The 22,804-nt window shown below is 34.2% G+C and overlaps 2 protein-coding genes across 38 annotated transcripts in view; one reads left to right on the plus strand and one right to left on the minus strand.

Annotated features, from left to right (window-relative positions):
• or40a1 (odorant receptor, family 40, subfamily A, member 1) overlaps nt 1-22,804 on the plus strand; it is a 617,996-nt gene that overhangs the window by 136,128 nt on the left and 459,064 nt on the right. The window lies entirely within an intron of this gene.
• nf1a (neurofibromin 1a) overlaps nt 1-22,804 on the minus strand; it is a 123,031-nt gene that overhangs the window by 3,125 nt on the left and 97,102 nt on the right. For 4 of the 36 annotated variants that reach the window (XR_012390931.1, XR_012390928.1, XR_012390924.1 and 1 more), the window contains 13 exons: nt 22,175-22,315; nt 19,577-19,703; nt 18,778-18,909; nt 15,689-15,824; nt 15,409-15,566; nt 15,174-15,296; nt 13,190-13,308; nt 12,907-13,007; nt 12,628-12,770; nt 10,989-11,035; nt 9,299-9,515; nt 7,000-7,143; nt 2,671-2,724 (listed from right to left, as the gene is read on the minus strand). Coding sequence is in view for 22 of the 36 variants with exons in the window: in XM_073923816.1 (XP_073779917.1) it covers nt 2,671-2,724; nt 7,066-7,143; nt 9,299-9,515; nt 10,989-11,035; nt 12,628-12,770; nt 12,907-13,007; nt 13,190-13,308; nt 15,174-15,296; nt 15,400-15,566; nt 15,689-15,824; nt 18,778-18,909; nt 19,577-19,703; nt 22,175-22,315 (1,585 nt within the window). In the remaining 14 variants the exon portion in view is untranslated. Of the gene's footprint in view, nt 1-2,670; nt 2,725-6,999; nt 7,144-8,194; nt 8,260-9,298; nt 9,516-10,988; nt 11,036-12,627; nt 12,771-12,906; nt 13,008-13,189; nt 13,309-15,173; nt 15,297-15,399; nt 15,567-15,688; nt 15,825-18,777; nt 18,910-19,576; nt 19,704-22,174; nt 22,316-22,804 lie in introns of all 36 variants that reach the window. The other 32 variants (XR_012390929.1, XR_012390925.1, XR_012390921.1 and 29 more) reach the window with 11 other exon arrangements.

Genomic DNA, 22,804 nt, shown 5'->3' on the forward strand with positions numbered 1-22,804 from the left:
TGAGACGTTTTTAGAAGTTCTGTATCAGCATTACTCTTCTCACAGGTTTAATATAGACATTATAAAAGGCTTCTCGCACTGTGTTTAACATTATATTCATGATTTGTTTTTTAAAATTTCACATTAGTCATTTATAAGGCTTGCTCTACTTTATCTTTATCATATTTTGTTTAGCATCTCAGTTGGGGTTCCACATCAAACAACAGTCATAAACCTATTTTAAATGAATTTTAATGTGAATGTAAACATTTAAAAGATAAAATACATCGAATTTAGATAATTAGACAAATATGTATTTTGTATTATAGATATCTTTTTAAATATATATAATTATCATAAGAAAAAAGGCTTATTACAATGTAGTAATACAGTAATAAAACAAAAACTAAAAATAATTTTATATAGATAGATGTGTGTTGGGATGTGTACAGTTAGGTCCATACTTATTGGGACATCAAGACAATTCTAACATTTTTGGCTCTATACTGTACACTAACACAATGGATTTTAAATAAAACAAAAAAGACCCTTCAATTGCAGACTTTCAGCTTTATTTGAGGGTATTTACATCCAAATCACATGAACGGTGTAGGAAAAACAACAGTTTGCATATGTGCCTCCCACTTGTTAAGGGTCCAATAGTAATCGGACAACTGGCTTTCAAGCTGTTCCCTAAGCCAATTCCTACACGTTCAACATGATTTGGATGTAAATACCCTGAAATTAAAGCTGACAGTCTGCAGTTAAAGCATGTCTTGTTCATTTAATTTCAAATCTATTGTGTTGGTGTATAAAGACAAATGTTAAAATTGTGTTGATTTCCCAATATTTATGGATTTAACTGTATATGCATACATAAATAAACTGTATACTAGGGCTGCACATATATCGTTTCAGCAGATGCCATGTGTGTCCCCGCAATACTCACATCGGATATGCAATGTTGAGTCTGAATTATAGTTGATTATCACAACAGTTGAGAATACATAAGATTTGTGGTGTCATTGCAAAGTATAACTATAACAGAGTGAAGCTTTATTATTTGCATGTGTTTTAAAGGCATTTTACGAGAGTTTAAAGCATTCAGGCACATAAAAAGGTAAGTTTGTACGTTAAGTGAACAATAAATTTACTCAATTATTACAATGAAGATTACACAGTCTTATTTTACATTTCATTATTCAATTACTGTACCTGAATATTGCTTGACTATGGAAAAAAAACAAAGTGCTGTTTATTACACTGTATTTGTTGCTTTGTTTTTATAGTATTTGCTTGCAATTTGTTTATTATTTTATATACATGATGCATACCTTATTTCTTTCTTTCTAAATAGAGCTATTCAAGCTGTCTGGTGAAATTGTATTCATTTTGCAATGTACACTACCTGACAAAAGTCTTTTCAATCCCAGTTTTAAAAGCAACAAATAATAACTTGACTTCTAGTTGATCATTTGGGAAAAGTGGCAGAAGGTCATCAGCTAAAAATCACAAATACTGCAGAAGATCTATTAGAACCTGCATGGACCAAGATTCTTACAAAAATCAATCAAGTTTGGTGAAGAAAAAACCATGGTTTGGGATTACATTCAGCATGGGGGCGTGCGAGAGATCTCCAACATATATCAACATCACCAGACTGAGATATCATGACTTTTGTGCTGCCCATTACTTTACAAACCACAGGAGAGGGCAAATTCCTCAGCAGGATAGCGCTCCCACTCATATTTCAACCTTCACATCAAAGTTCCTGAAAGCAAAGAAGGTCAAGGTGCTCCAGGATAGGCCAGCCCAGCCACCAGACATGAACATTATTTAGCATGTCTGGGGTAAGATGGAAGCATTGAAGATGAATCCAAAGAATCTTGATGAACTCTGAGAGTCCTGCAGGAACGCTTTCTTTGTCATTCCAGATGACTTTATTAATAAGTTATTGGAGTCATTGCAGAGATGTATGGGTGCAGTCCTTCAAGCTCATAGGAGTCATACACAATATTAATTCTTTTTCCACTGCACCATGACTTTATATTCTATACTGTACATTATTTCTGTTAAATGACAAGACTTTTGTCTAAACAAAGTCAGACATTACTGTTCAAATTAAATAATTAAAAATCAAGGCATGATCATATTTTATTTTGGCGTAATCTAGAGGCCACTTCTGACGCTAAATGATCAACTAGAAGTCAAGTTATTATTTGTTTTTCCTAAAACTTGTATCGGCAACAAGACTTTTATCAGGTAGTGTATATCGCAGAGAAACAAAATATCACAGTTTCAGATTTTTTCCAATATCGTGCAGTCCTAATATACACTTTATTTTAGTATATATGAATTTTCACAAAAAAAAGACTATCCAAAATGTGTCATATCATATACTGTGTATAAGAGCACAGAATTACATTAACCAAGGGGTAAATAGACACCGGGCTAACAATTTCAAGTGTGAAAAGCTTTTAAAGTGCTATTAAACCTGCTAATGTCCTGTCCCCTGGCTATGTACTGTATGTAAGTGTTTGCTTAATACCAGGCCCTTGTGCTCTCTCTTCACACTATCTGTTATAGTAGCCCCTCTTGCTTTCTTTGATCTGACAGCAGCAGATTTACAATTCAAACACTCGGGCCAATGCCAACAACTGCTACTTTCACACAGCAGAGGTGGATGAGTACCTGGCAGGACGAGGTGAGGTGGGAATACAGCCGACTTAGAGCAAGGCAGACAGGCTTCGCACAGAGAGAGTAGAAAAGAAAAAAAAAAAGACATGAGTGACACATTCACAACTCAAAAGAAGACAGAAAGGACAGATGAATGGAAGAAACAGAAATCAAAAATAAAAATGGCAGCTTACAGATATGTCAAACTGATTTACTCTTAACCACCAACAAAAAGCAGAACAGTCTGCTGAACAGTGAAGCTAAGCGCTGGCTGAGATTAGCTCAAAATGCAGATCAAAAAGGAGAAATTAGTGAGAAAGAATGCGATTTAGACATTTGCTAATAAGTGCTCGCTGGATCCTCTGTTACAAATACAGTAGTCAACATTAGAAGTGGATCAGTACATTTATCACAAGAAGGGGTTTCATTTAATAGTTTAGGACAGGGGTGCCCAAACTTTTTCCTATAAAGGGCCAAAAACCAAGCTCGACAGAGGTAAATATCAAACTGTATTACAATATTGCCATGGTGATTTCCTACAGAATAAATAGAAAAGATTATTAACTAATGAATTTTACTGTATATATACTTTCATATTATAACAAACCTATTATAATGAAAACGCAAGAAATCCATTTTAGTTTAATGCTTAATACACTAGTCAAGCTGCACCTGCCTTTGCCTTGATTCGCTTACTGAGGACTTCTGAATTGTGGTCTATCCATTAAGCAACAGTCTGTTCAATTTTTATTTATTCATTATTTTTAAATTGGATTCATTTACAACAGTTAAGTTTTGTTGCTTAAAAATAAAACTAACAGTGAAAGGTTATGTTAAATTAGAAATGACAACGTGTATTAAAAGGATATAACCCCAACCCTCCCCCAAATTCACCCTGTCCTCTCAGATGGGATGGCGGGCCAAATCAAAGGTTACCAGGCCCTAGTTTGGGTATCTCTGGTTTAGGACATAGGTCTTAGGGTGCTTTCACACCTGTGAATCGATTCAGTTGTTCCGAAACAGAGATTAAAATTGTTACATTGTTGCTCTTTGCTCTTGGAGCGGTTCGCTTTCACACTGCAAAGCTTCTAATCGCACCAAAAGAGCTAAAACATGTCACGTGCGAGTAAACTCTCCTTAAATTGGTCAGAGTGTCAGGGTTTATTTTGCAGCGTCCCGCTCAGCTGTCAGGAGAGGTGGTGGTTTGGTGGTGATTGACAGGGTGCGCGCGCGTGACGTGTCTGAGGAGAGACACGGTAGGGAGGGGTGAGAAGGGTGCGCGACGATGCCTATTTGAGTACTGGGAGAGAGATGCGAGATTACCGGGAGATCATCACTCGTTTGCGGGCATCCAGAGACTCGCGAAACTTCCCACCCTACTCATAATTCTCTTTTCATATAGCCGTAAGCCTATTACATATCCATAAAACACTGTGATATAACCGCGCTCGGATCGGATCGCTTTCTCACTGCAATCGAACCGCTCCAGGGTTCGTTTCAATCGAGCCGAGACCACCTCATTCAAGCGATCTCGGAGCGATTACTTTGACGCGGAACAGAGTGCGATTGCCCTGTTCACATATGCCAATCGAACCACGCTAACTGGGCAAACGAGATACGTTCCGAAACAAAAGTGTAGGTGTGAAAGCACCCTTAAACTTGAATGCTAAAGGGCTGCAGCTTTGCTCCAACCCTAATCAAACACAGCTGATCCAACTAATCAGGTGTTCAAGACTACTACACTGTACAACCCAACAGTCAACTTTATTAAATGAAATGAGTGTAGTTAACTCAAAATATATTGAAAGTTAATTCTACTCATTTGGAAATAGTTTTTAACTCAGTGTTAATTTAATACCTCATTACTTTAACTTACATAGAGTAAGTTCACTGTACTCATATAGATAAGTTTTTTAACTCAAATGGTTTGTAGCAATCGGTTTCCTCAAAGGGTTTGAGTTGCCTAAACATATTGAGTTTTACAGTACACAGTTGGTTTGAGTTCGATTCATTTATTGGGGTATACTGTGCTCAAATTGCTTTGTTTCCTTAAATGGTTTGAGTAACCTTAACTTTTTGGGAATTACAGTGTAGAGACTTTTAAACAGGTGTGAGTTGGAGCCATGGTCTATGCAGCTCTATGCAGAGCCCTCCAGGAATTGAGTTAGGACCACTTTGATGAAAGTTACTAAGCCACTTCAAATGTTGACTACAGTTTATGCATATGGGTTGTTGACATGACGTTGCATTTTCAGTCACACATGACAAAGATTAATATTAATATTAGTATTGTCAGCATGTAAAATGCAGTAAATGGATAAAAATTTCTTTGTCTTCCATTGACTTCTTGTTATAAAAAAAAAACGCTGTTTTATTACATTTGAACCAAATCACAAAACTGTCCTACACTGTAAAAAATATCCGTAAATGAAGTTTTCCATATTTTGTGACTCATGTTTTTATTTATTTTGTATTATTTATGCTTTTGAATCACATTATAAGACAAATTTTAACCTTGAAAAGTTGGAAAAAGTGACTTTCATGAACATTTTTAACAGTTACAAGTGATATGTAGTCTGGGTTGATGTTGTATTTTATGCTGCAAAAAAACTTTATTTTATGTACATTTTCTGTTATTTACAAATTCATTTATATATATATATATATATATATATATATATATATATATATATATAGAGAGAGAGAGAGAGAGAGAGAGAGAGAGAGAGAGAGAGAGAGAGAGAGAGAGGTTCTTATACATTGTTATTTCAAGCTACTAAAATGTCAAAAAAAAACTCACTTTGTTAAACTGTAGAGTTGAATTTTCAACATCAAAAGTAGACAGAGCAGAGATCAAGCTCTCATTATGAAATTTACAACCGTAAATAGACGTAAAACACTAAATATGGAAACAGTTAATTAACAGATATTATTTACAGCATATGTTGTGATCGTCTTAAGCATAGTTCAATAAATTATAGCTCAAACAAAATTGTAAAATTATTAATAAATACCTCGGGCTTTTTTATTTTAGAAGTAGCTATTTTAGCAAATAATTTCTTTCGTCCATATATTTCTAAAAACACAGGAACTTGATACATTTTTTAACTGAAAACAATGTCCTCTGGTTTGATGCTATACACTAATATATTCTAATTCTGATTGAAAACTTAGGTTTTTTGAAACCACTTTAAAATTCAGTTTTGTTGTCCTTTGGTGTGACGCCTAAATTTATAAAAAAAAAAAGTCCAACAAGCCCTAGAGAAAAACAAATATTAAGCATAATTTCATTGGAAAAAAAATTAGCACTTCATGAAGATACAGTACAGCGGGGAAAATAAGTATTTAACATGTCATGTTTTTTTTTCTGGGAATAATATTTTTAAATTAGCTGTTGACATGGAATTGAACCAGATTTTAGTAAAAACCCAAACAATACAAAAAAAAAAAAAAAAAAAACTGGGAAAACAGTTATGTATAATAACGATGGAATGACACAAGGAGAAAGTACTGAACTACTGAAACATATTTAATACTTTATATAAAAGGCTTTTTTGGTGATGGCAGCTTTAAGATGCCTCTCGTGTGCAGAATGAAGTCACATAAATTGCTCAGGTGTGAGTATTTACACAAACGTCAACAGAGTGTAAAAATCTTGATGCTTCTGTGGGTCTCGTATATCAAATCTATTGAGTGTTTTAGATCATTGTCTTGCTGAAATGTCCACCCTGGTTTCATCTTTATCATCCTGGTAATGTAGATGTTGGACTAAAGCAGCTGATTAATTTACACTGATGAAGGGCAGAGGGTTGCTGAATAATACTGAGAGATTTCAGCTGCTGTCTGGGCTTTCACTGCCCTTCTACACCTCCCTTTCTTCATGTGTTCAATATTTTTTCCGTGTCATTTCATTTTATTACGCATAACTTATTTAGCAAATTTACTTCTTTTTGCATATATGGATTTCTTTGGTTGTTACCAACATCCGGACAAATTTAGAAATATGTTTTCTGAGAAAAAAAGTGACGTGTTCAATGCGTATTTTCAGATAAATTGCTGTCAATCTATTAGTAATTTATTTATTTATAATTTATATATCATTTTTATTTTATTTGTTGTAATATTTTATTTTCTTTGCTGTCAAACCATAGAACATTTTTACTGAAAAATTCAATAAACAAAGAATTGATAAAAGTTAGTGACCCCTTATATTTTTCTTCTAAAATTTGTCAACTACCCATATACAAATACTTGTATTATATAGCCAATTTCAAAACTGAATAGTATCACGCTGCCACCACTGAAGTAAAGTAAAGAAAAGAAATAGGCACTTAAATAAGTTACCACAGTTGGCAAACTATAGAACTGGACATTAATTGCCCCACACGGCTCTATAGTTTAGGTTTGTACCAGCTGTTTTCGGTGGCACCTCCTCTGTAGTTCGTGGATGGGAGAGAGTTGGGGACCGTCTATAAACTATAGGGCCCTCTGAACCAACAGCACATTCCCAATGAAAAGGAGACAGAATGCAGTGAGGTTAATGAAGATACAAACGCAAAGCAAAGGTGTCAAAATGCACAAACAAACCAATGTCAAAGCCCTGAATGCTCTAGTCTTGCACACCTAGCAAAGCTGAAAAGATTGTGAACTGCAACACTAATCGAGATGTGAAAGCAGATAAAAAAAGCACTGACAACCATAAATGCAATGCTTACTGTCTGTTACTTTGTTATTTTGTTTACTGCTAGTGTTTGTCGCACATTAGAGCTATCATTACTGGTGTAATAATGTTTGTGTGAGTAGCTCAGTAGGAGTGTGATTGTGAAATGAAGCGAGCCACTACTGACTCTAGTTTGTGTCTAGATGTGTTTAACACCACCTGGGATTGGAACGGTTTGTTCAAGTTTTTAAAAGAAGCCTGTTTTGCGCACTACAGCTGCACTTATGTGATCAAAAATACTGTAAAAAGATGAACTTTTTGTTACAGTTTTATTGTTCTATTGTTACAGTTTTAACTTCATGTGAAATCAAAATTTACTATATTTATTTTGATAGAGCACATTGTTAATATTTAGGTGAACAATTATTCCGTGAAAGTTAATATACAAACAAAAAAAGTTTTTTGGTAATCTTCAAAGTAAGATCAATTGCTTACGCGTTTGTAGTAGTGGTTCTTCTCCGTTGACATCAGTTTGATGGTTTCAGCCACAACACTCTTGCTTTAGAGTGATGTGCAAAAAAAAAAGCCCCACCCCCCCACTCAATATTCAATTTTAGATGGTAGTGCGTGTCACCATACTGAAATCAAAGTCTCAGCAACTTCCAGTTCACACAAACTAACATTTTTTTATTTATTTTTTAATGAACATGATTTAAAGCTTTCAGATTCCATTATAATGTGCTGTTCTAATTGGATAAACTATGTTTGTTTGTTTATGTATGATTTAAAACCATATCAGCTGCCCTAGCTATACTTACGGCCAGATTAGTAGATAAAATTTAATACATAATTTACAATCATAAACAAAACATTATTAACCTTTTCAATTTGGTGATGTCATTGGCCCACGAACATTTCCTGCTTGTTATCAAACTTTTTCATAACTGTAACAAGAGGCAATTCAATCATAACTTCATGTTAAAAACAGCTCTCATAACATTATTTATCAGTGTGTGTCGTTCATTATAAATGTCTTTACTTTCACTCTGTAATCTAGTTACAATAATTATTAGAATAATAATGCATAAAATTCACATTGAAATCACAAGAATAAATAATAATAAGAAAACCGTTATTGATTCATTCATTCATTTTCTTTTCGGCTTAGTCCCTTTACCAATCCAGGGTCGCCACAGCGGCATGAACCGTCAACTTATGTTTTTTGCAGTGGATGCCCTTCCAGCCACAACCCATCACTGGGAAACACCCAAACACACTAAAACAGTTATTTTAATAGTAATTAATATACAATAATATTTTACAATTTGTATTGTTATTTTTTATCATATAAAAAGACTTGATGAGCAGAATAGGCTTTTAATGATTCTTATAATTATTATTATAGATTTTACTCCTGCTTCATAGATTTGTGGAAACTAATTTTTTGATGGAAACAAAGAACATGTATTTATTTATCTAAGAATATATATTTATCTAAGAATATATATATATATATATATATATATATATATATATATATATATATATATATATATATATATATATATATATATATATACGTAAATATTTTGGTTTTTTATTTCATATATACACACACACACATATTTACACACAGTCAGTAGTACACACATTATGCAAAAACAAACTTGTGTTTTGGATAAAATTAATCGCAATTAATCTTTGCCCAACACTAATATAAATTTCAATGTAAATATTTTTGTTTTGTATTTTTTTATATATCCACAATATTTATGCTCAGTAAGTACACACATTAGGCAAATACATACTTTTATTTTGCATGCGATTAATCGTGATTAATCAATTGAAAGCAGAAACATTTGATCATACAAACAAAGCCTTGGTGAGCAGAATAGGCTTCTTTTACATGTATTTGACAAGTTGTGTATGTATGTATGCATGTATGTGTGTGTGTGTGTGTGTGATAGAGATGTGAGCACTGACCTGGGGAGTGCTGTGATGTGGCAAGTGATGTCATGGAGTTGGACAGGTTGAGATTGGCTGTGATGCTCAGCTGGCTCTGGACGGTTGGTGGATATGGCGAGGTCGGGGTCCGCAGTGACTCTTCTCCTCCTTCCTCCTCAATGCCCGGGAGATACGTGTCAATCAAAGCATCCAAAAATTTAACCACCAGCTCGGCGTAGTCTGGAATTTGGGTTTGCTGTTAGAGAGAGTAAAAGCAGATGTGATTAATATTATGGTAATTGAGCGTATTTAAGCCTCTACAAGTGGGCACATTTATTTCTGAGGGATCATTTTGTCATTGTGATCAAGTTTGTGTACTTAGAAATGTAATACAGCACTTGTTCTCTTTAACCTTTATTCTCCTTCTTTATTATGTCAACATTACACACATTTGAATGTCAGAGTTGAACTATAAGGATATCCGGGTCCAGTGTAAGGAATCTTTGGGCCACATGGCATTAACTAGCACTAGAGTTTTATAAATTGACCAAAATATTGGAGGAAAATGTACTAAATATTTTACATCCTTGATAAAAAGTCAGACGGTATTAAAAACATGATCAAACAGGTATAATTTTCCAGCTAATATACATAATGCATAATTAACATATTTGATTGTATATTAAAAACTGTTTTGTTTTGTGTAAAAAAAAAACACAAAGGATCATGTTATGTTCAAAATGAATATAATATAATATAATATAATATAATATAATATCATATCATATAAATGAATATAATATAAAAAATAATATGATATAAATTAATATATTATAAAAATAATAATATCTGGTGTGGGCAAATCTGAGGCTTAACATTTAATGATATATTATTAAAGTATATATTATTCAGGTAAACTACACAATTATATTACATATTAATAAAGTATAATTTTTAAAAAAAATAAATTTAAAATTGTGTTTTTTATATTAAAATAAATACTTTACTGAAATATAATAGTGTAATTTACCTTTAAATTACAACTTTAACTTTAAATTAACACAGTAATTGAAATATTTTTAGCATAACAGTGTGAAAAGACTTATGTAACTGTATCTTAAACTAGTGTTCTGACAACTCTAGCAAAAACAAAATGGGTTAAGAAAACTTAACATTAAATGAAAATATAAATATATTTAATAAATAACATAATTAAAAGATTTTTTTTAATAAAAATGTAAATACATCACCACAATCAAAATATGTCACCTTTAATAAAAATCTGAACTACTATACTAACAAGGCTAAAAAAAACTTAAATAAAAAGAAAAGTTGACATTTCACAAATAAATAAACTGAATTATCAATTTCATAATTACATAACTCGAATGACATGATAAAATGAAAATATTGCTAGGTGAGTAAAAACCTGAATTACTGGTTTGTAAACTCAAGACAACAAATCATTTTGCTGAGCCATGAAAGAGGGCAAACACATCTTTTCACTCAGATCCATAAGCAATACATTCCAGTCATTTACACCGCCTTAAAGTGCAGAGCAGTAGTGTGGGAGAGTAAAAGGCTGGACACACCGGATGGGCACAGGAGAAGTTTGGAGAAGCCGTTTTGCTCAATAAATCTAGAAGGCTGCAGAAAGTCAGCAGCACACAATTTCTTCACTGCACTCCGCTGGAAAATAAAAAGTGTTTATGTGAACAGTTAATCATACCTTAGAGAACGGCCCGGCAAACCTCCAAAGACCATTGAAACCAAAGCCTGTGTGTGAGAGAGAGAGAGAGAGAGAGAGAGAGAGAAAGAGAGAGAGAGAGATGAAAAAATAATGAGAAAAACAAAACAAAATACAGTCAGATGTGTTATTTAAGTAACACTAACAAGATAAGCATTTTAATTAAAATCATTTTTCAACAATTATACGTATGAATTATGCAGTTTAAGTAAATATTTGGAGGGGGAAAAAGCTGTTTTCTGCAAGTAAAAACAAAAACTAAAAAGGCCAAAGCTGGCCTTTAGTTTACCCAAGCATAAAAATCTGGTATTAATAGTTCACCATCATGTCATTCTAAATACTGAGACCTGTTTCCACCTTCAGAATACAAATGAACATACTTTAGATGTAACCAAAAAGCTCTCTGATCCTCCATAGGCCACAATGGCTCAAAGATCTTCAAAATAAAAACATTGTCAAAACATTCCATGTGACTTCAGTGGTTCAACTGTTATCATATGAAACACAAGAACAAATTTGTCCACCCCAAAAAAAGTGTAAAACCAACTTTGTCTGCCTTTGTTTTCTCTTCCACAAAAGAGCAGGGTGAACATTTACACTTTTTTTGGACACTAGATGTTTTGGTAAAACACTTTTGGTTCCTGTTCTTGACTTTAATATCTTGGAACTGTTGTCGTTTATGGTGGGTCAAAGAGCTCTAAGATTTAATCCAAAACATCTTAATTTGTGTTCCGATTATTTTTGATGAGGTCTCATGGGATTGGAAAGACATGAGGGAGAGTAATACACTTTTTCGCCATTGCTGTCTGAAATCTTCAGTTGTGTGTGTAAATATAACAACAACGAATTCACAGATTCTATGTCTTAGAACTTTTGAAGTAATATCATATAAAATAATATAATATAAAATAAAATAATGTAATATAAAATATTTAATATAATATAATGTAATGTAAAATAATATAATGTAAAATAATTTAAAATAATGTAATGTAAATTAATATAATATAAATTAATATAATAAAATATAATATAATATAAATCTGAGGCTTAACATTTAATCATATATTAAGAATATTATTTAAAAGTAAATGACAATTATTAAATAGAGGTAAAGTATTAATTTTAATATTAAAAACAATATACTTTCTAAACTATTTAATAAAATGATTAAAATAATTAAAGCATGTTAAAGTGAAAAGACTTTATTGAACTATATCCTAATCTAATCAACAGTTTTGACCCAATAATAAATAACTAACATGCATTTCATTACCATCAAACACCGTCATGGCTATAAATGATCTGCAACCTGGCAGCTCTGCATGTGATATAGCCTACTAGAGTCTTTTTTTATGTATACAGACTTAAAGTAACAACACATGAACTAATTATGGCTAGCTGATATTTCCTGTCAAAACCTACAAGTGAAACAAACAACATCATTACAAGTTTACTGTTGTGACTCAGGCTAAGGTACAGTAGTATTAAACACTGGCTGCTGGTTGTGTACGTGCTCAAACATAGATTTTGGATCATTTTCTTTTACAAACTGCAGCTTTAAGGAAGTTTCTGCTTATAAATGTTAAAGTTAATAAGTAACAGGAGAGATCGGCTTTACTCTGCAAGCAGGACGGCTGGTACTGAGGGGGAGACTCCTCATGATAGACCACGTTCTGAATGATGCCATGGACGGGGTTCAGAAGGTTCGGGTCCTGGCACATGGAAAGGACGGTGCTTAACTTGGAGTCCAGCAGGTTGTGCCTAAGATAAAAATGACACAGGCAGAAAGAATGTCAAACTACAGGCCTAATACATGTTTTTAGGAAGGAAACCTATGAAAGTTTAATGGTTCTCAACAGAATAAGGTGTTGGTATCTATAATATGGCAGACACTCACACAACTGGAAAGACCTTGGGGAAGACCACACTGGCCTCAGCCAAATACTCATACAAGATCCGCTGATGAAACTCGTCTGTAGTGTACTTCACCAGTGTTGCCTGCAATTAAAAACAATAGTTTGTAATATAACAGTACATACAGTATAAAATTGGCATTGTAGAAGAAACTAAATGATCTCTCAATTTTTTCAGCTCTACATTAAACATGTAATATACAGTTTATTCAATATAGACTAAAAGGTCATGCGCAGGGGGATTTAAAGCACAAGTATGTTACAAACCAGTACAGTGAGGAGCAACGTCTGGATCTTGGGGTCCGTAAGTACGTTCTCGTCCAGGAGGACATTGGATTCAGACACAGACACTTTGCGTAAATGAGAGTTGGCTATTCGCTGAGTTTCTGGAATGAAAAAGAAGTGTCAGGTTTTCACTCATTCACTTTTTCAACACCACTGGCTATAAAATTATTTTTTCACCTTTTTTTTATTTTAGCTTCAATATTATCAGCAATGAACCAAACCAATCAGCCACAAGGTTAATGTTTAACAAACTTTGCTTTGAAGCAAAAAAAAAAGTGTATGAAATTCAGACAAAAGGACAAAGGTGCAAGATTTGTTAATGGCCTTGATAGAAAGAACTACTACTTGTGCTTTATGGAAGGAGGTAAAGTAAAAAAATAAAAAAAAAAAAATAATAATAATACATTTAGCAACCTTTGATTTAAAGACACTTGTAGAGACTGGCTATATTCAAACACTGTTGCTACACAAGTAAAAATGTTATTTTTTTTTATAATCACCATACCTTTCAACCCTCCTATTTTCCCGGGATTCTCCCGTATTTTACAATGCTATCCCGCTATCATCCTGTAAAAGTATTTCTCCCGTATTTTCAATCTGTCTATAAAGCGTGACAAAAAACATTAAAGAGTCGATCCTCCCTATATGCAACCCATACCACCGATCCACAAGGGGACGCCCCCTGCTCTTAAATGAGAGTCTGTTGTGTGCTTTCATTTGATTTAGACAAGAAAACACTTTGAAATAAATATAAAAATGGTGGGATTTCCCTCCTTTCCACTACGTGTGCCAATGCCCCTATGCAATCCTCAAAACAGTCAGTTCATGTAGTGGTGCATGCTGATAAATAGACGCTGTTTACCAAACAGATTCTGTGCACGCGATTTAAAGCGGAGCGAAAGTGGACACTCTTTGTTTTGGGAGCGTGTTTGAACAGACATTTACACATGGCAATAATATTAACATCTAAACATTTCGATCTTGGTGGGTTTTCTTTTAAACAAGACAAATTTCGACTTAAATGAGCATATAAAGTTAAGAAAAAGCAACCAAGTATAGATCTGTGCATTTTTAAAGTGACAGCACTGTTATTTAATGTAATCAAACGAAAATCTAAATAGATCCATTCATCTCCTTTGATCAGAATGTTTAAACTATACAGTGAAGAAAACGTTAATGATATTTGATGATTTGATTAAATTTGGTTATAATAGCTATTTATTTGAATAGGCTAAACTGTTTGCTAATTTATTTGATTTTTCTAATGTATAATATATATTCTGTCCTTTGTAAATAATAATAATAATAATAATACATATTACTGACTGTTTCAACGGTTTATTTACAATGAAGCGGCTCCAGATGAACATATTTAGTAATTTGGGAAACTGCTGTTCACCTGCTGAAGATAATGTCATTGACTAACAGGCATAATAAATGTGGAGTTTTAAACTGCACAACTGAACACTGCAGCTTCTTTTGACATGTTCAGTCTTACACAGAGATAACATGATAATCTGCTGCTATGCTGATGCATACAAGTTTGTAGCTCCACCCTGCTACAATCTCATTTAAATTTAAAGCGACAGTAACCAAAACAGTAAAATTTTGACCAAAGCATCAAAGGGGGCAGCTTCAATGAGTTATAAAAACAGTATGCGTGTGGTATTTTGGGCTGAAACTTCACATACACTTAAGAGACATTACAGATTTATTTTACATCTTCTAAAAAGAGGCATGATAGGTCCCCTTTAAGGCATGAATTCAAATTTATTAAACTCACGTGTTTTAAAAGTGCGTTCAACAAACTAATTAACAACCTCAAAGTTCACAACAGGTTTTTCTTTAAAAATGTATTAATTAAAATAAACTATTTCTTTATGGAGAAAATGAAGGTGTGTTTACTTCTAAAACCCAACCTCAGCACTGGAATGTTGCACCACACATCTAATCAATAAGTACTCACCGATCTCATAGTCATTTTCAGAAACCCGCCTCATCTTTGGAGGTGTGGTGATGCCCGACTCCATGTCTGGTCTTTTTGGGGCTTTGGATTCTGATATTAAGTGATCGAAACTCTTTCTAGTGCCTAGAATAAAGACAAAAATCCCCAAAACAAATCATAAGTACGAAGCCAAATTAAAGCTACAGCATTTTAAAATATCCACTTTTAGAGAACAAAGTCATCAGACCGCTAATACCCAGTAGTTTCTTCGCATTGGCCTGAGACGGCTGGCCCATGTCTACACTCATGGATTTGCGTGGACGAAGGCTGGTCTGCCCTATTGTGGAGTACGGAGGTGCAAGACTGCGCTCTGACACTTTCGGAGAAGCCCAAGGCTGGTTTTCACGCAGTAGCCTGACACATTAAAAAATAAGTGTGATAATCAACAAAAACAAAAAAGCCATTCAAATAAACAATAGGATATAGTTGGAAATACAAGTGAATGGAGAAAAAAATAAAGTGGAAAAACTTCATACCTGCACCCGGGTTCAGTGTCGTAAACGGTGTATGTGTCCATGGGGAAGTTCTCCATTGTAACTTCTGAAAGCAGCAATGATTTCCTGTGCTTTAAACTGCAGCGGCTCCTAACTTCCTCTGACACTGTGAGCAAAGCTGTAACAGAAACGTTCTTTAGATTTTGCAATGAAAATGAAAGATAACACACTATTTTAGGTCACAATTCAAAACATTAACTATTAACAAACACTACTAGCCTAATAAACTACCAATTAGCTCTATAATAATAATTAGTAAAGTAGAAGATGGGTTTGGTTTTTGGGTAGGATCTGGGATGCAGAATAAGATCATACTTTGTAACTAGTAATAAACAGGTAATATCTTAATAATAGGTAGGTAATAAGCCAGTAGTTAACAGCATGAGTTGTGACAAACTAAAGTATGATCAAATTAGGACAAAAACTGAAATCATAACAGGATTAGAATGTCTGCTTAAAATGTAAATTTCAATTCTATTATCTTTTAGTCACCCTCTAGAAGATATTTTGAAAAATGTTGGCAACCAAACCGTTAATAGTTTCCCTTTGAAAGATGTGAATTAGACTAATGCGTAAAACTGGAATATTACATAAAACATTTGTGGACAAATGCGTTTCCATTGAAGCTTATGCATATTTTGTTTTTATCAGATACGTGATATAAGTATACGTTTCTTTATGCACATTTTCAAAATGTATACACTAATGTATATGCACATATAAGCATTTTTTAAAGTGATATTCCAAAATGTTGCCAGTGCTTCGCACACATAGACTTTACTTGGGTGGACCGGCCAGGTATATTAACGGCCACCTAGGTATATTTGGTGGTGACACATAGGGTTGGGCGATGTTGACTAATTTGACATCGTACGATGTCTAATGCGAAACATCATGATGGAGGATGTTATCGTCGTCGTAGGCGGCAACTAATTAATTATTTCATTACGTAAATTAATTATGTGTTGCCTACTGTTTCAACTACCTGACCAGCATGGTTTTTGTTTTACCCATAACCAAGTTATAAATAAATAAAGATAAGTTACACAAATTACCACCTGTCAATCACTTTTTTTCGCGGGACTCTGGCATGAACAGGCAGAGTGATCTGTGTCGTTATATAGCATCAACAAACTTGGTTGGCAAAACAGGTGCACTACCAAAAGCAACCAACCAACAGTATCTGAAGTTTTCGCTAAAATTTCAAAAAGTACACGCATGAAAGCGAAAGACTGAAGCAGTGTACTGACGCTGTGACACGTTACCTGATAGATTCAAAAGTCGCTAGATAGAGACAAGATGAATTAAATATCACGTTTAACAACTATAGTGAGACGTGATCCAGCGGTACATCCTTATAAACTGTCCTACATGCACTGCTCTCTGGGGTTTTGTGCTTAAAGCACACGCTGACTGCTGAAGCTCAGACGAGCGCATACGCTGCAGCGCATGACAGAGTGTGTGTGTGTGTGTGTGTGTGTTTGTGTGGACATGTGATGTGCGTTTTCAATGGTGAAGTGTGGAAGGGCTTTTCATGAATGCTAGGTGAAGCGCCAGTGTGGACATGGATTGTTTTCGTTCTAAAATGCCATTTTTAAACTGAGACGTATTAGTGAAAACATGGCCTCAGTGTGTATTTTCTATTGACCCAACCCTAGTGACACATGAATTCATAGCATCCCTTTAAATTTTTTTGTATCCGCCCAAACATTCGCAATCAATTAACCAGTGGAAAATGTTTGCTCGCTCTGCACGTTTCCTACTGCTGATTCTGTGTGCGCGCGAGAACCGTCAACACTCACACATACAATCTCACGTGCTTTTCAGACCTATAGTGCTGCACCTTTTGTGCCAAAACGTGTCTGGTTGTAGTTTCTGAATCTCCAAAAATGGTGGGTTTACTTTCGCTTTCTAAAGTTGATGCTATTTGCATGTGTTTTTACATTACCTTTTCGTAGCTGACTGCGCACACACACCAGCATGAAAACAAATTACATGATTAATCATTCATTAAATGATGCAGATAAACTTTACTATATACTCGGAGAACAAAATATGCTGGCTGCAAAGTATTTGTACACCATTAGAATTTGCTAATCAACTAATTTGCCTTATTTAAATAATCTACACTTTTTATTCAAATAAATATTATCATTTTAAGCAAAAATGTATATTTTTATTTCTTTTTCTGTTATTTATTTCTCATTTGCTGTATTTTATTAATTCATGATGTTAATATATTACATCCTTTATACATATCTAAAATGTTTTGGCAGTACTTTACTAAAAGTCGTACTAATAAAGCAACTTTAGTGAGAGAGAGAGAGAGAAAAGATTTTACCTGTCAGTGGGTGCAAATGGAGAGAAATAGTGATTTCAACACCCTTTTTAAAATAACTTTAACCCATTGAAAAGAAAAGGTGTATAACATTGTCATAATAAATAAAAATATAGTTTAAAAAAATCCCTTTTTTTGTTTGTTGCATGTAATTGTCCATTTATGTGCTGTGGGTAAAAGGTGTTTCAGTCCAGCTACCACCACAAGTATATGTCAAACCTGTGGGAAGCACTGTGTGCATAAAAATAGGTGAATGGAAACATAGCTTCTGACTCATTAATTATTTGTTCCCTACTCTGGCTGGAATTTAGGACCATCAACTGCTTGGTTATCTTTTGTGTTTATCAGTAAGAAAATTTTTTTAGAAATTTACTGAGGGTGTGAAAAAATGTGTAAATTTGGATTTTGTGTGAACTATTCCTTTCAATAGAAGATAGTTCACACCAAAAATAAAAATGTACTCACTATTTACTCCCCCTCAAGTGGTTCCAAACCTTCATGAGCTTCTTTCTTTAATTGAACACAAAAGAAGATATTTTGAAGAACGCTGAAAACCATAGACATCCATAGCAGGAAAATAAATACTATGGTTACAGGTTTCCAGCTTTCTTCAAAACATCTTCTTTTGTGTTCAACAGTAGAAAGAAACTGTGAACAAGCGAAGAGTAAATGAAGAGGATTTTCATTTTCTGGTGTGAACTATGCCTTTAAAATTTTGTTGGTTTTAACTTACCTGCCAGATAGGCCACACTCTGCGTGTTCACCTCAAACTTGTCACAGCTGCGGTGTTTTCCCACCAGGCCCAGGAGTGTATGCAGGATACGAACTGTCCTGGCAACTGTTGTTGAAGAGGGATGTCTGTATCCTACAACATGAAAATACAAACATGAGGAACAAGACACATGGAGAACAAGAATTTTAATGATAAACAGCAAATGTACTCACTAAAAACACTCTACTGTCATAATAATCAGACTCAACATGGATTTTAAACCCCAGGTTTTCAGTCAGACATTTAAATCTATTTTGTGACATCAAATAAAAGAAAAAAGAAAAGAAAAAAAAGAAAAGAAAAGGTAGCTATAGTTTGCAGTTGTTAGTTAAAAATACTATTTTCCTTAACAGCTTCGCTTCCAGTGTAGCTATTTGATTAATATTTTACTGTTTGTTGGGTTATATATTTTACAATAAAACAAAATGTAGCATGTCTGACTGTCACTTAAAATATGCAGTGTGCACACTTGCGGGGGTGTTTGTTGATAATAGCGCATGCGGCAACTGTTGCTGATGAAAAAAGAGTGCGAGAGAGCAAATCCAGTATCGATACTAATCAAATTCAAAGTCGTATTGTTTGAAATATCCCAGTATTAATGATACTATGGAAATATCGATATTTTTCACAAAATTAATAAGTAATTATTTTCAGCAGATAATGAATTAGCCCCCCAAAATATTTGAAAATATTTAAAATGGAGCATTCACATGCAAACATAGATTAACAGAGTGTGATCTGCTAATATTTTAATAGTTACCTTTAAGTAAATGGCCCACTAATGCAAAATTGAAGTTGGAGGCAAAGTTGAGTCCCACAAAATGGTCCATTTGTTTACAGTGCCACTCTAGAGGTTTCCGGATCTCCATAAAAACCTCTTCAGGACTCTGTAAAAAAGTGAAAACATTTGCATGAGGAGAGCTTCATTAAGTTCTTACACTCAAATACACCTAACTTGGATTTTTTTTGTTATTAATTTGAACAACCACAGTGTCAAGTAATTTTTTTTTTAGTTTCGTGCTCCATTTAAACCTGGATTTAGGAGTTTTTCCACTGATCCATTCACAAGCAGATGATGCTAAAATACAGGTGTAAATATGAAGACAAAATATTGAGACATACTTTCAACTGCTGCCAGGGTAAAGAGCACGTGCTCACCTGCTGACCAAACAAGATTATTTTGCCGATCAAAGATAAAAAGGAATAAACTCAGAGTCGTTTAACCTGTTTCAGGCCAATAAATCATGAAACGGTCCTAAAAACATGTTTAAGGACATTGAGCGATTTCAGTCTATATGTAGCAGGCTTACTGTTGTAGTTGGTGTTAACAGTGTTCGGCCACATAAGTAATGTAAGGAGGTGTGACTAATAAGACCATTAAAGGAGACACTGCTGGCTGCAGGGCCACTTGGGCTCAAATGAGGGGAGGTTTGAGCTTCAAATCCACCTCCTATAAGCTGTTTTAATGCGTACACCCGCCCCACCCCTAACCCCAACACCCAGTGACATCACTTGTAGAAGAAGTGCAAGGAAGGAGGAGCTGGAGCTTAAGCTCCCCCTTGCTGGAGCTCAGCTCTGCCCAAGTGGCTCTGCAGTGAGTACCACTTGCATTAGGGTGTACTCACACTAGGTACAGTTGCCTCGAACCGGGCCAAAGCATGCTTGTCCCCCCTCCCGTCTCCCCCGACGGCCCGCACTCACACCATATCGGGCCTCGGCACGCTTACGTCATCGCTGCTGCGCTGTTCAGTGAGAAGCACTCTCTATGGCAAGCCTTTTTAGCATTTAAATCTTTGTTCTGACTCCATAAATATATTTAGAGATATCTCTAATTATATTTTGACTAGTCATAATTATAATTCGACCGCTCAGAATGACAATTAGAGATATCTGCAATTACAATTGTACTAGTACCAAATCAGATTGGAGATATCTGCAAATATATTACGACTAGTCATATTCCTCCATTGACTTCCATTGAAAAATATTTGCAGATATCTCTAAATGAGTTTTGACTAGTCACAATTATAATTAGAGATATCTCCAAATGAATTTTGACTAGTAACAATTGTAATTAGAGATATCTCTAACTGAGTTTTTACTAGTCATAATACATTTGGAGATATCTTTAATTCGTCATATTTAGAGATATTTACAAATATATTTGAAGATAATTAATTAATTTACTAAATAATTTACTAATAGTCGAATTACTGTTGTAGATATCTTGAATTGGACTTTTGACTAGTCAAAATTCATTTAGAGATATCTCTAATTACAATTGTGACTAGTCAAAACTCATTTAGAGATATCACACCTCTTCCAACCGGGCCAGGGCCGGCCAAGTGAACTGTGCTTGAGCCCGATTCAGTGCACTCACACTTCTCAAACGATCCGGGAAACGGGCCTGGGCACGGTACGGATGGCAAAGTGTGAGTAGGCCCTAAAGGTATAACCCACCAAAAAAAAGTACATTCTGTCACCATTTACCATCTCTCCATTAGTTTCGAACCTGAGTTTTGTTCTATTTTGATCACACAGAAAGATATACTAAAAGAATTTTGGGAAGAAACAGCCATTGACTTCCATAGATTTTTTTTGCTTCTACTAGGGCTGTAAATAGCAGTTTTTTCTCAACATTTTTTAAAATATCTTGTTTTGAATATATAGTTGACATAGCATCAAAAATTATAGCTATCCAACTCAGTCATGATCCTAGAATCTGGATATTAGGATACACTGAACTACTAGATGCATCTCATCATTAAAAAATACTTCATACTTTTGGCTGGAAAAAAATGTATATTGATTAACAGAATATCATCTCACTCAGCATCCACAAACCATATGATCAACAACATTACCTACTGCTCCCCTGAGAAAATTTTGTTCAATGTCAGAAAATCACCAAACACTTAAAAAATAAACAAATAAATAAATAAATAAATAATTCAGGCCTATTTTCTGAAGTATCTACCATCCATTTCTTAGTTGCATGTTTTTTCTCCCTCTCACATTGAACTTTTGTTGGCTTTTGTAACAAAAAAAAGTAACAAAAAAAAGTACAACCGAAAACAGAAGAAATTCATAAACGTTCAGAACTATCCTTTAAAGTGAAGAAAGATGACTGTTAAAACAATGATAGGAGATACCTTGTAAAATGTGTGGTCAGTAAAAGTGCACATTGAAAGGTATTCATACTTTGCTATTTCGTACTCAACACAACTTTTACTTTTCATAAGGCACAAAGATGAGTTAGATCTTTCAGATTGTAATGCATCTTGGCTGACCATTTCAGATAACCTAAACACGATTAATAATAGCTAGAAGCAGGCCTTAAATGATTTCAGTCGCCCACCTTATCATTAAACACTCGGAGGCTGTCCAGTGTGTGCAGGTTCTGCTCCAGTAAGGCAGTGCCGGCGGAGTACAGATTCACTTCATCCAACTGAAGCACGGCCACGGCCACCCAGAACAGAGCTTTATGCATAGGAGAATCCTAAAGGGTCAGACAAACACACATATGGGCCTTGTAATTTCACTACAAATATCTGTTTTAGGCCTTGTTTTCTGATAATTGTGACTAGTAATAAAATTATTTTTTTTAAATTAATTAGTAACTAAAGCAAGAAAAATAGATACAATTAAACATCGATAAATAAACTTTATACATTTGTAAGAACTTAATTTAAATGTAATCTCCTTTGATTTAATTAAATGAGTTACAAACAGAAAACCATTTTAGCTGTGAATTTCAGAAGATCTGTCATTATTTTCTCCCTCTATTTGGTTTCATGCTTAAAGTATTAAAAAAGCACTTAAATTACAAAGAATTTTTAAATTAATTAATCATTAAAGCCCCCTTTTGGATATAATTAAGAAATTCTGCATTTTTCATTAGAAATTATAAGAGTCCAAACAGGAGTTTCAGTGCCTCTGTTTTCAGAATATTTTATCAATAAGGATCATAAATTGAGTGTTTCTTGCA

Source organism: Danio rerio, chromosome 15, assembly GCF_049306965.1.
Source record: "Danio rerio strain Tuebingen ecotype United States chromosome 15, GRCz12tu, whole genome shotgun sequence".
NCBI lineage: Eukaryota > Metazoa > Chordata > Actinopteri > Cypriniformes > Danionidae > Danio > Danio rerio.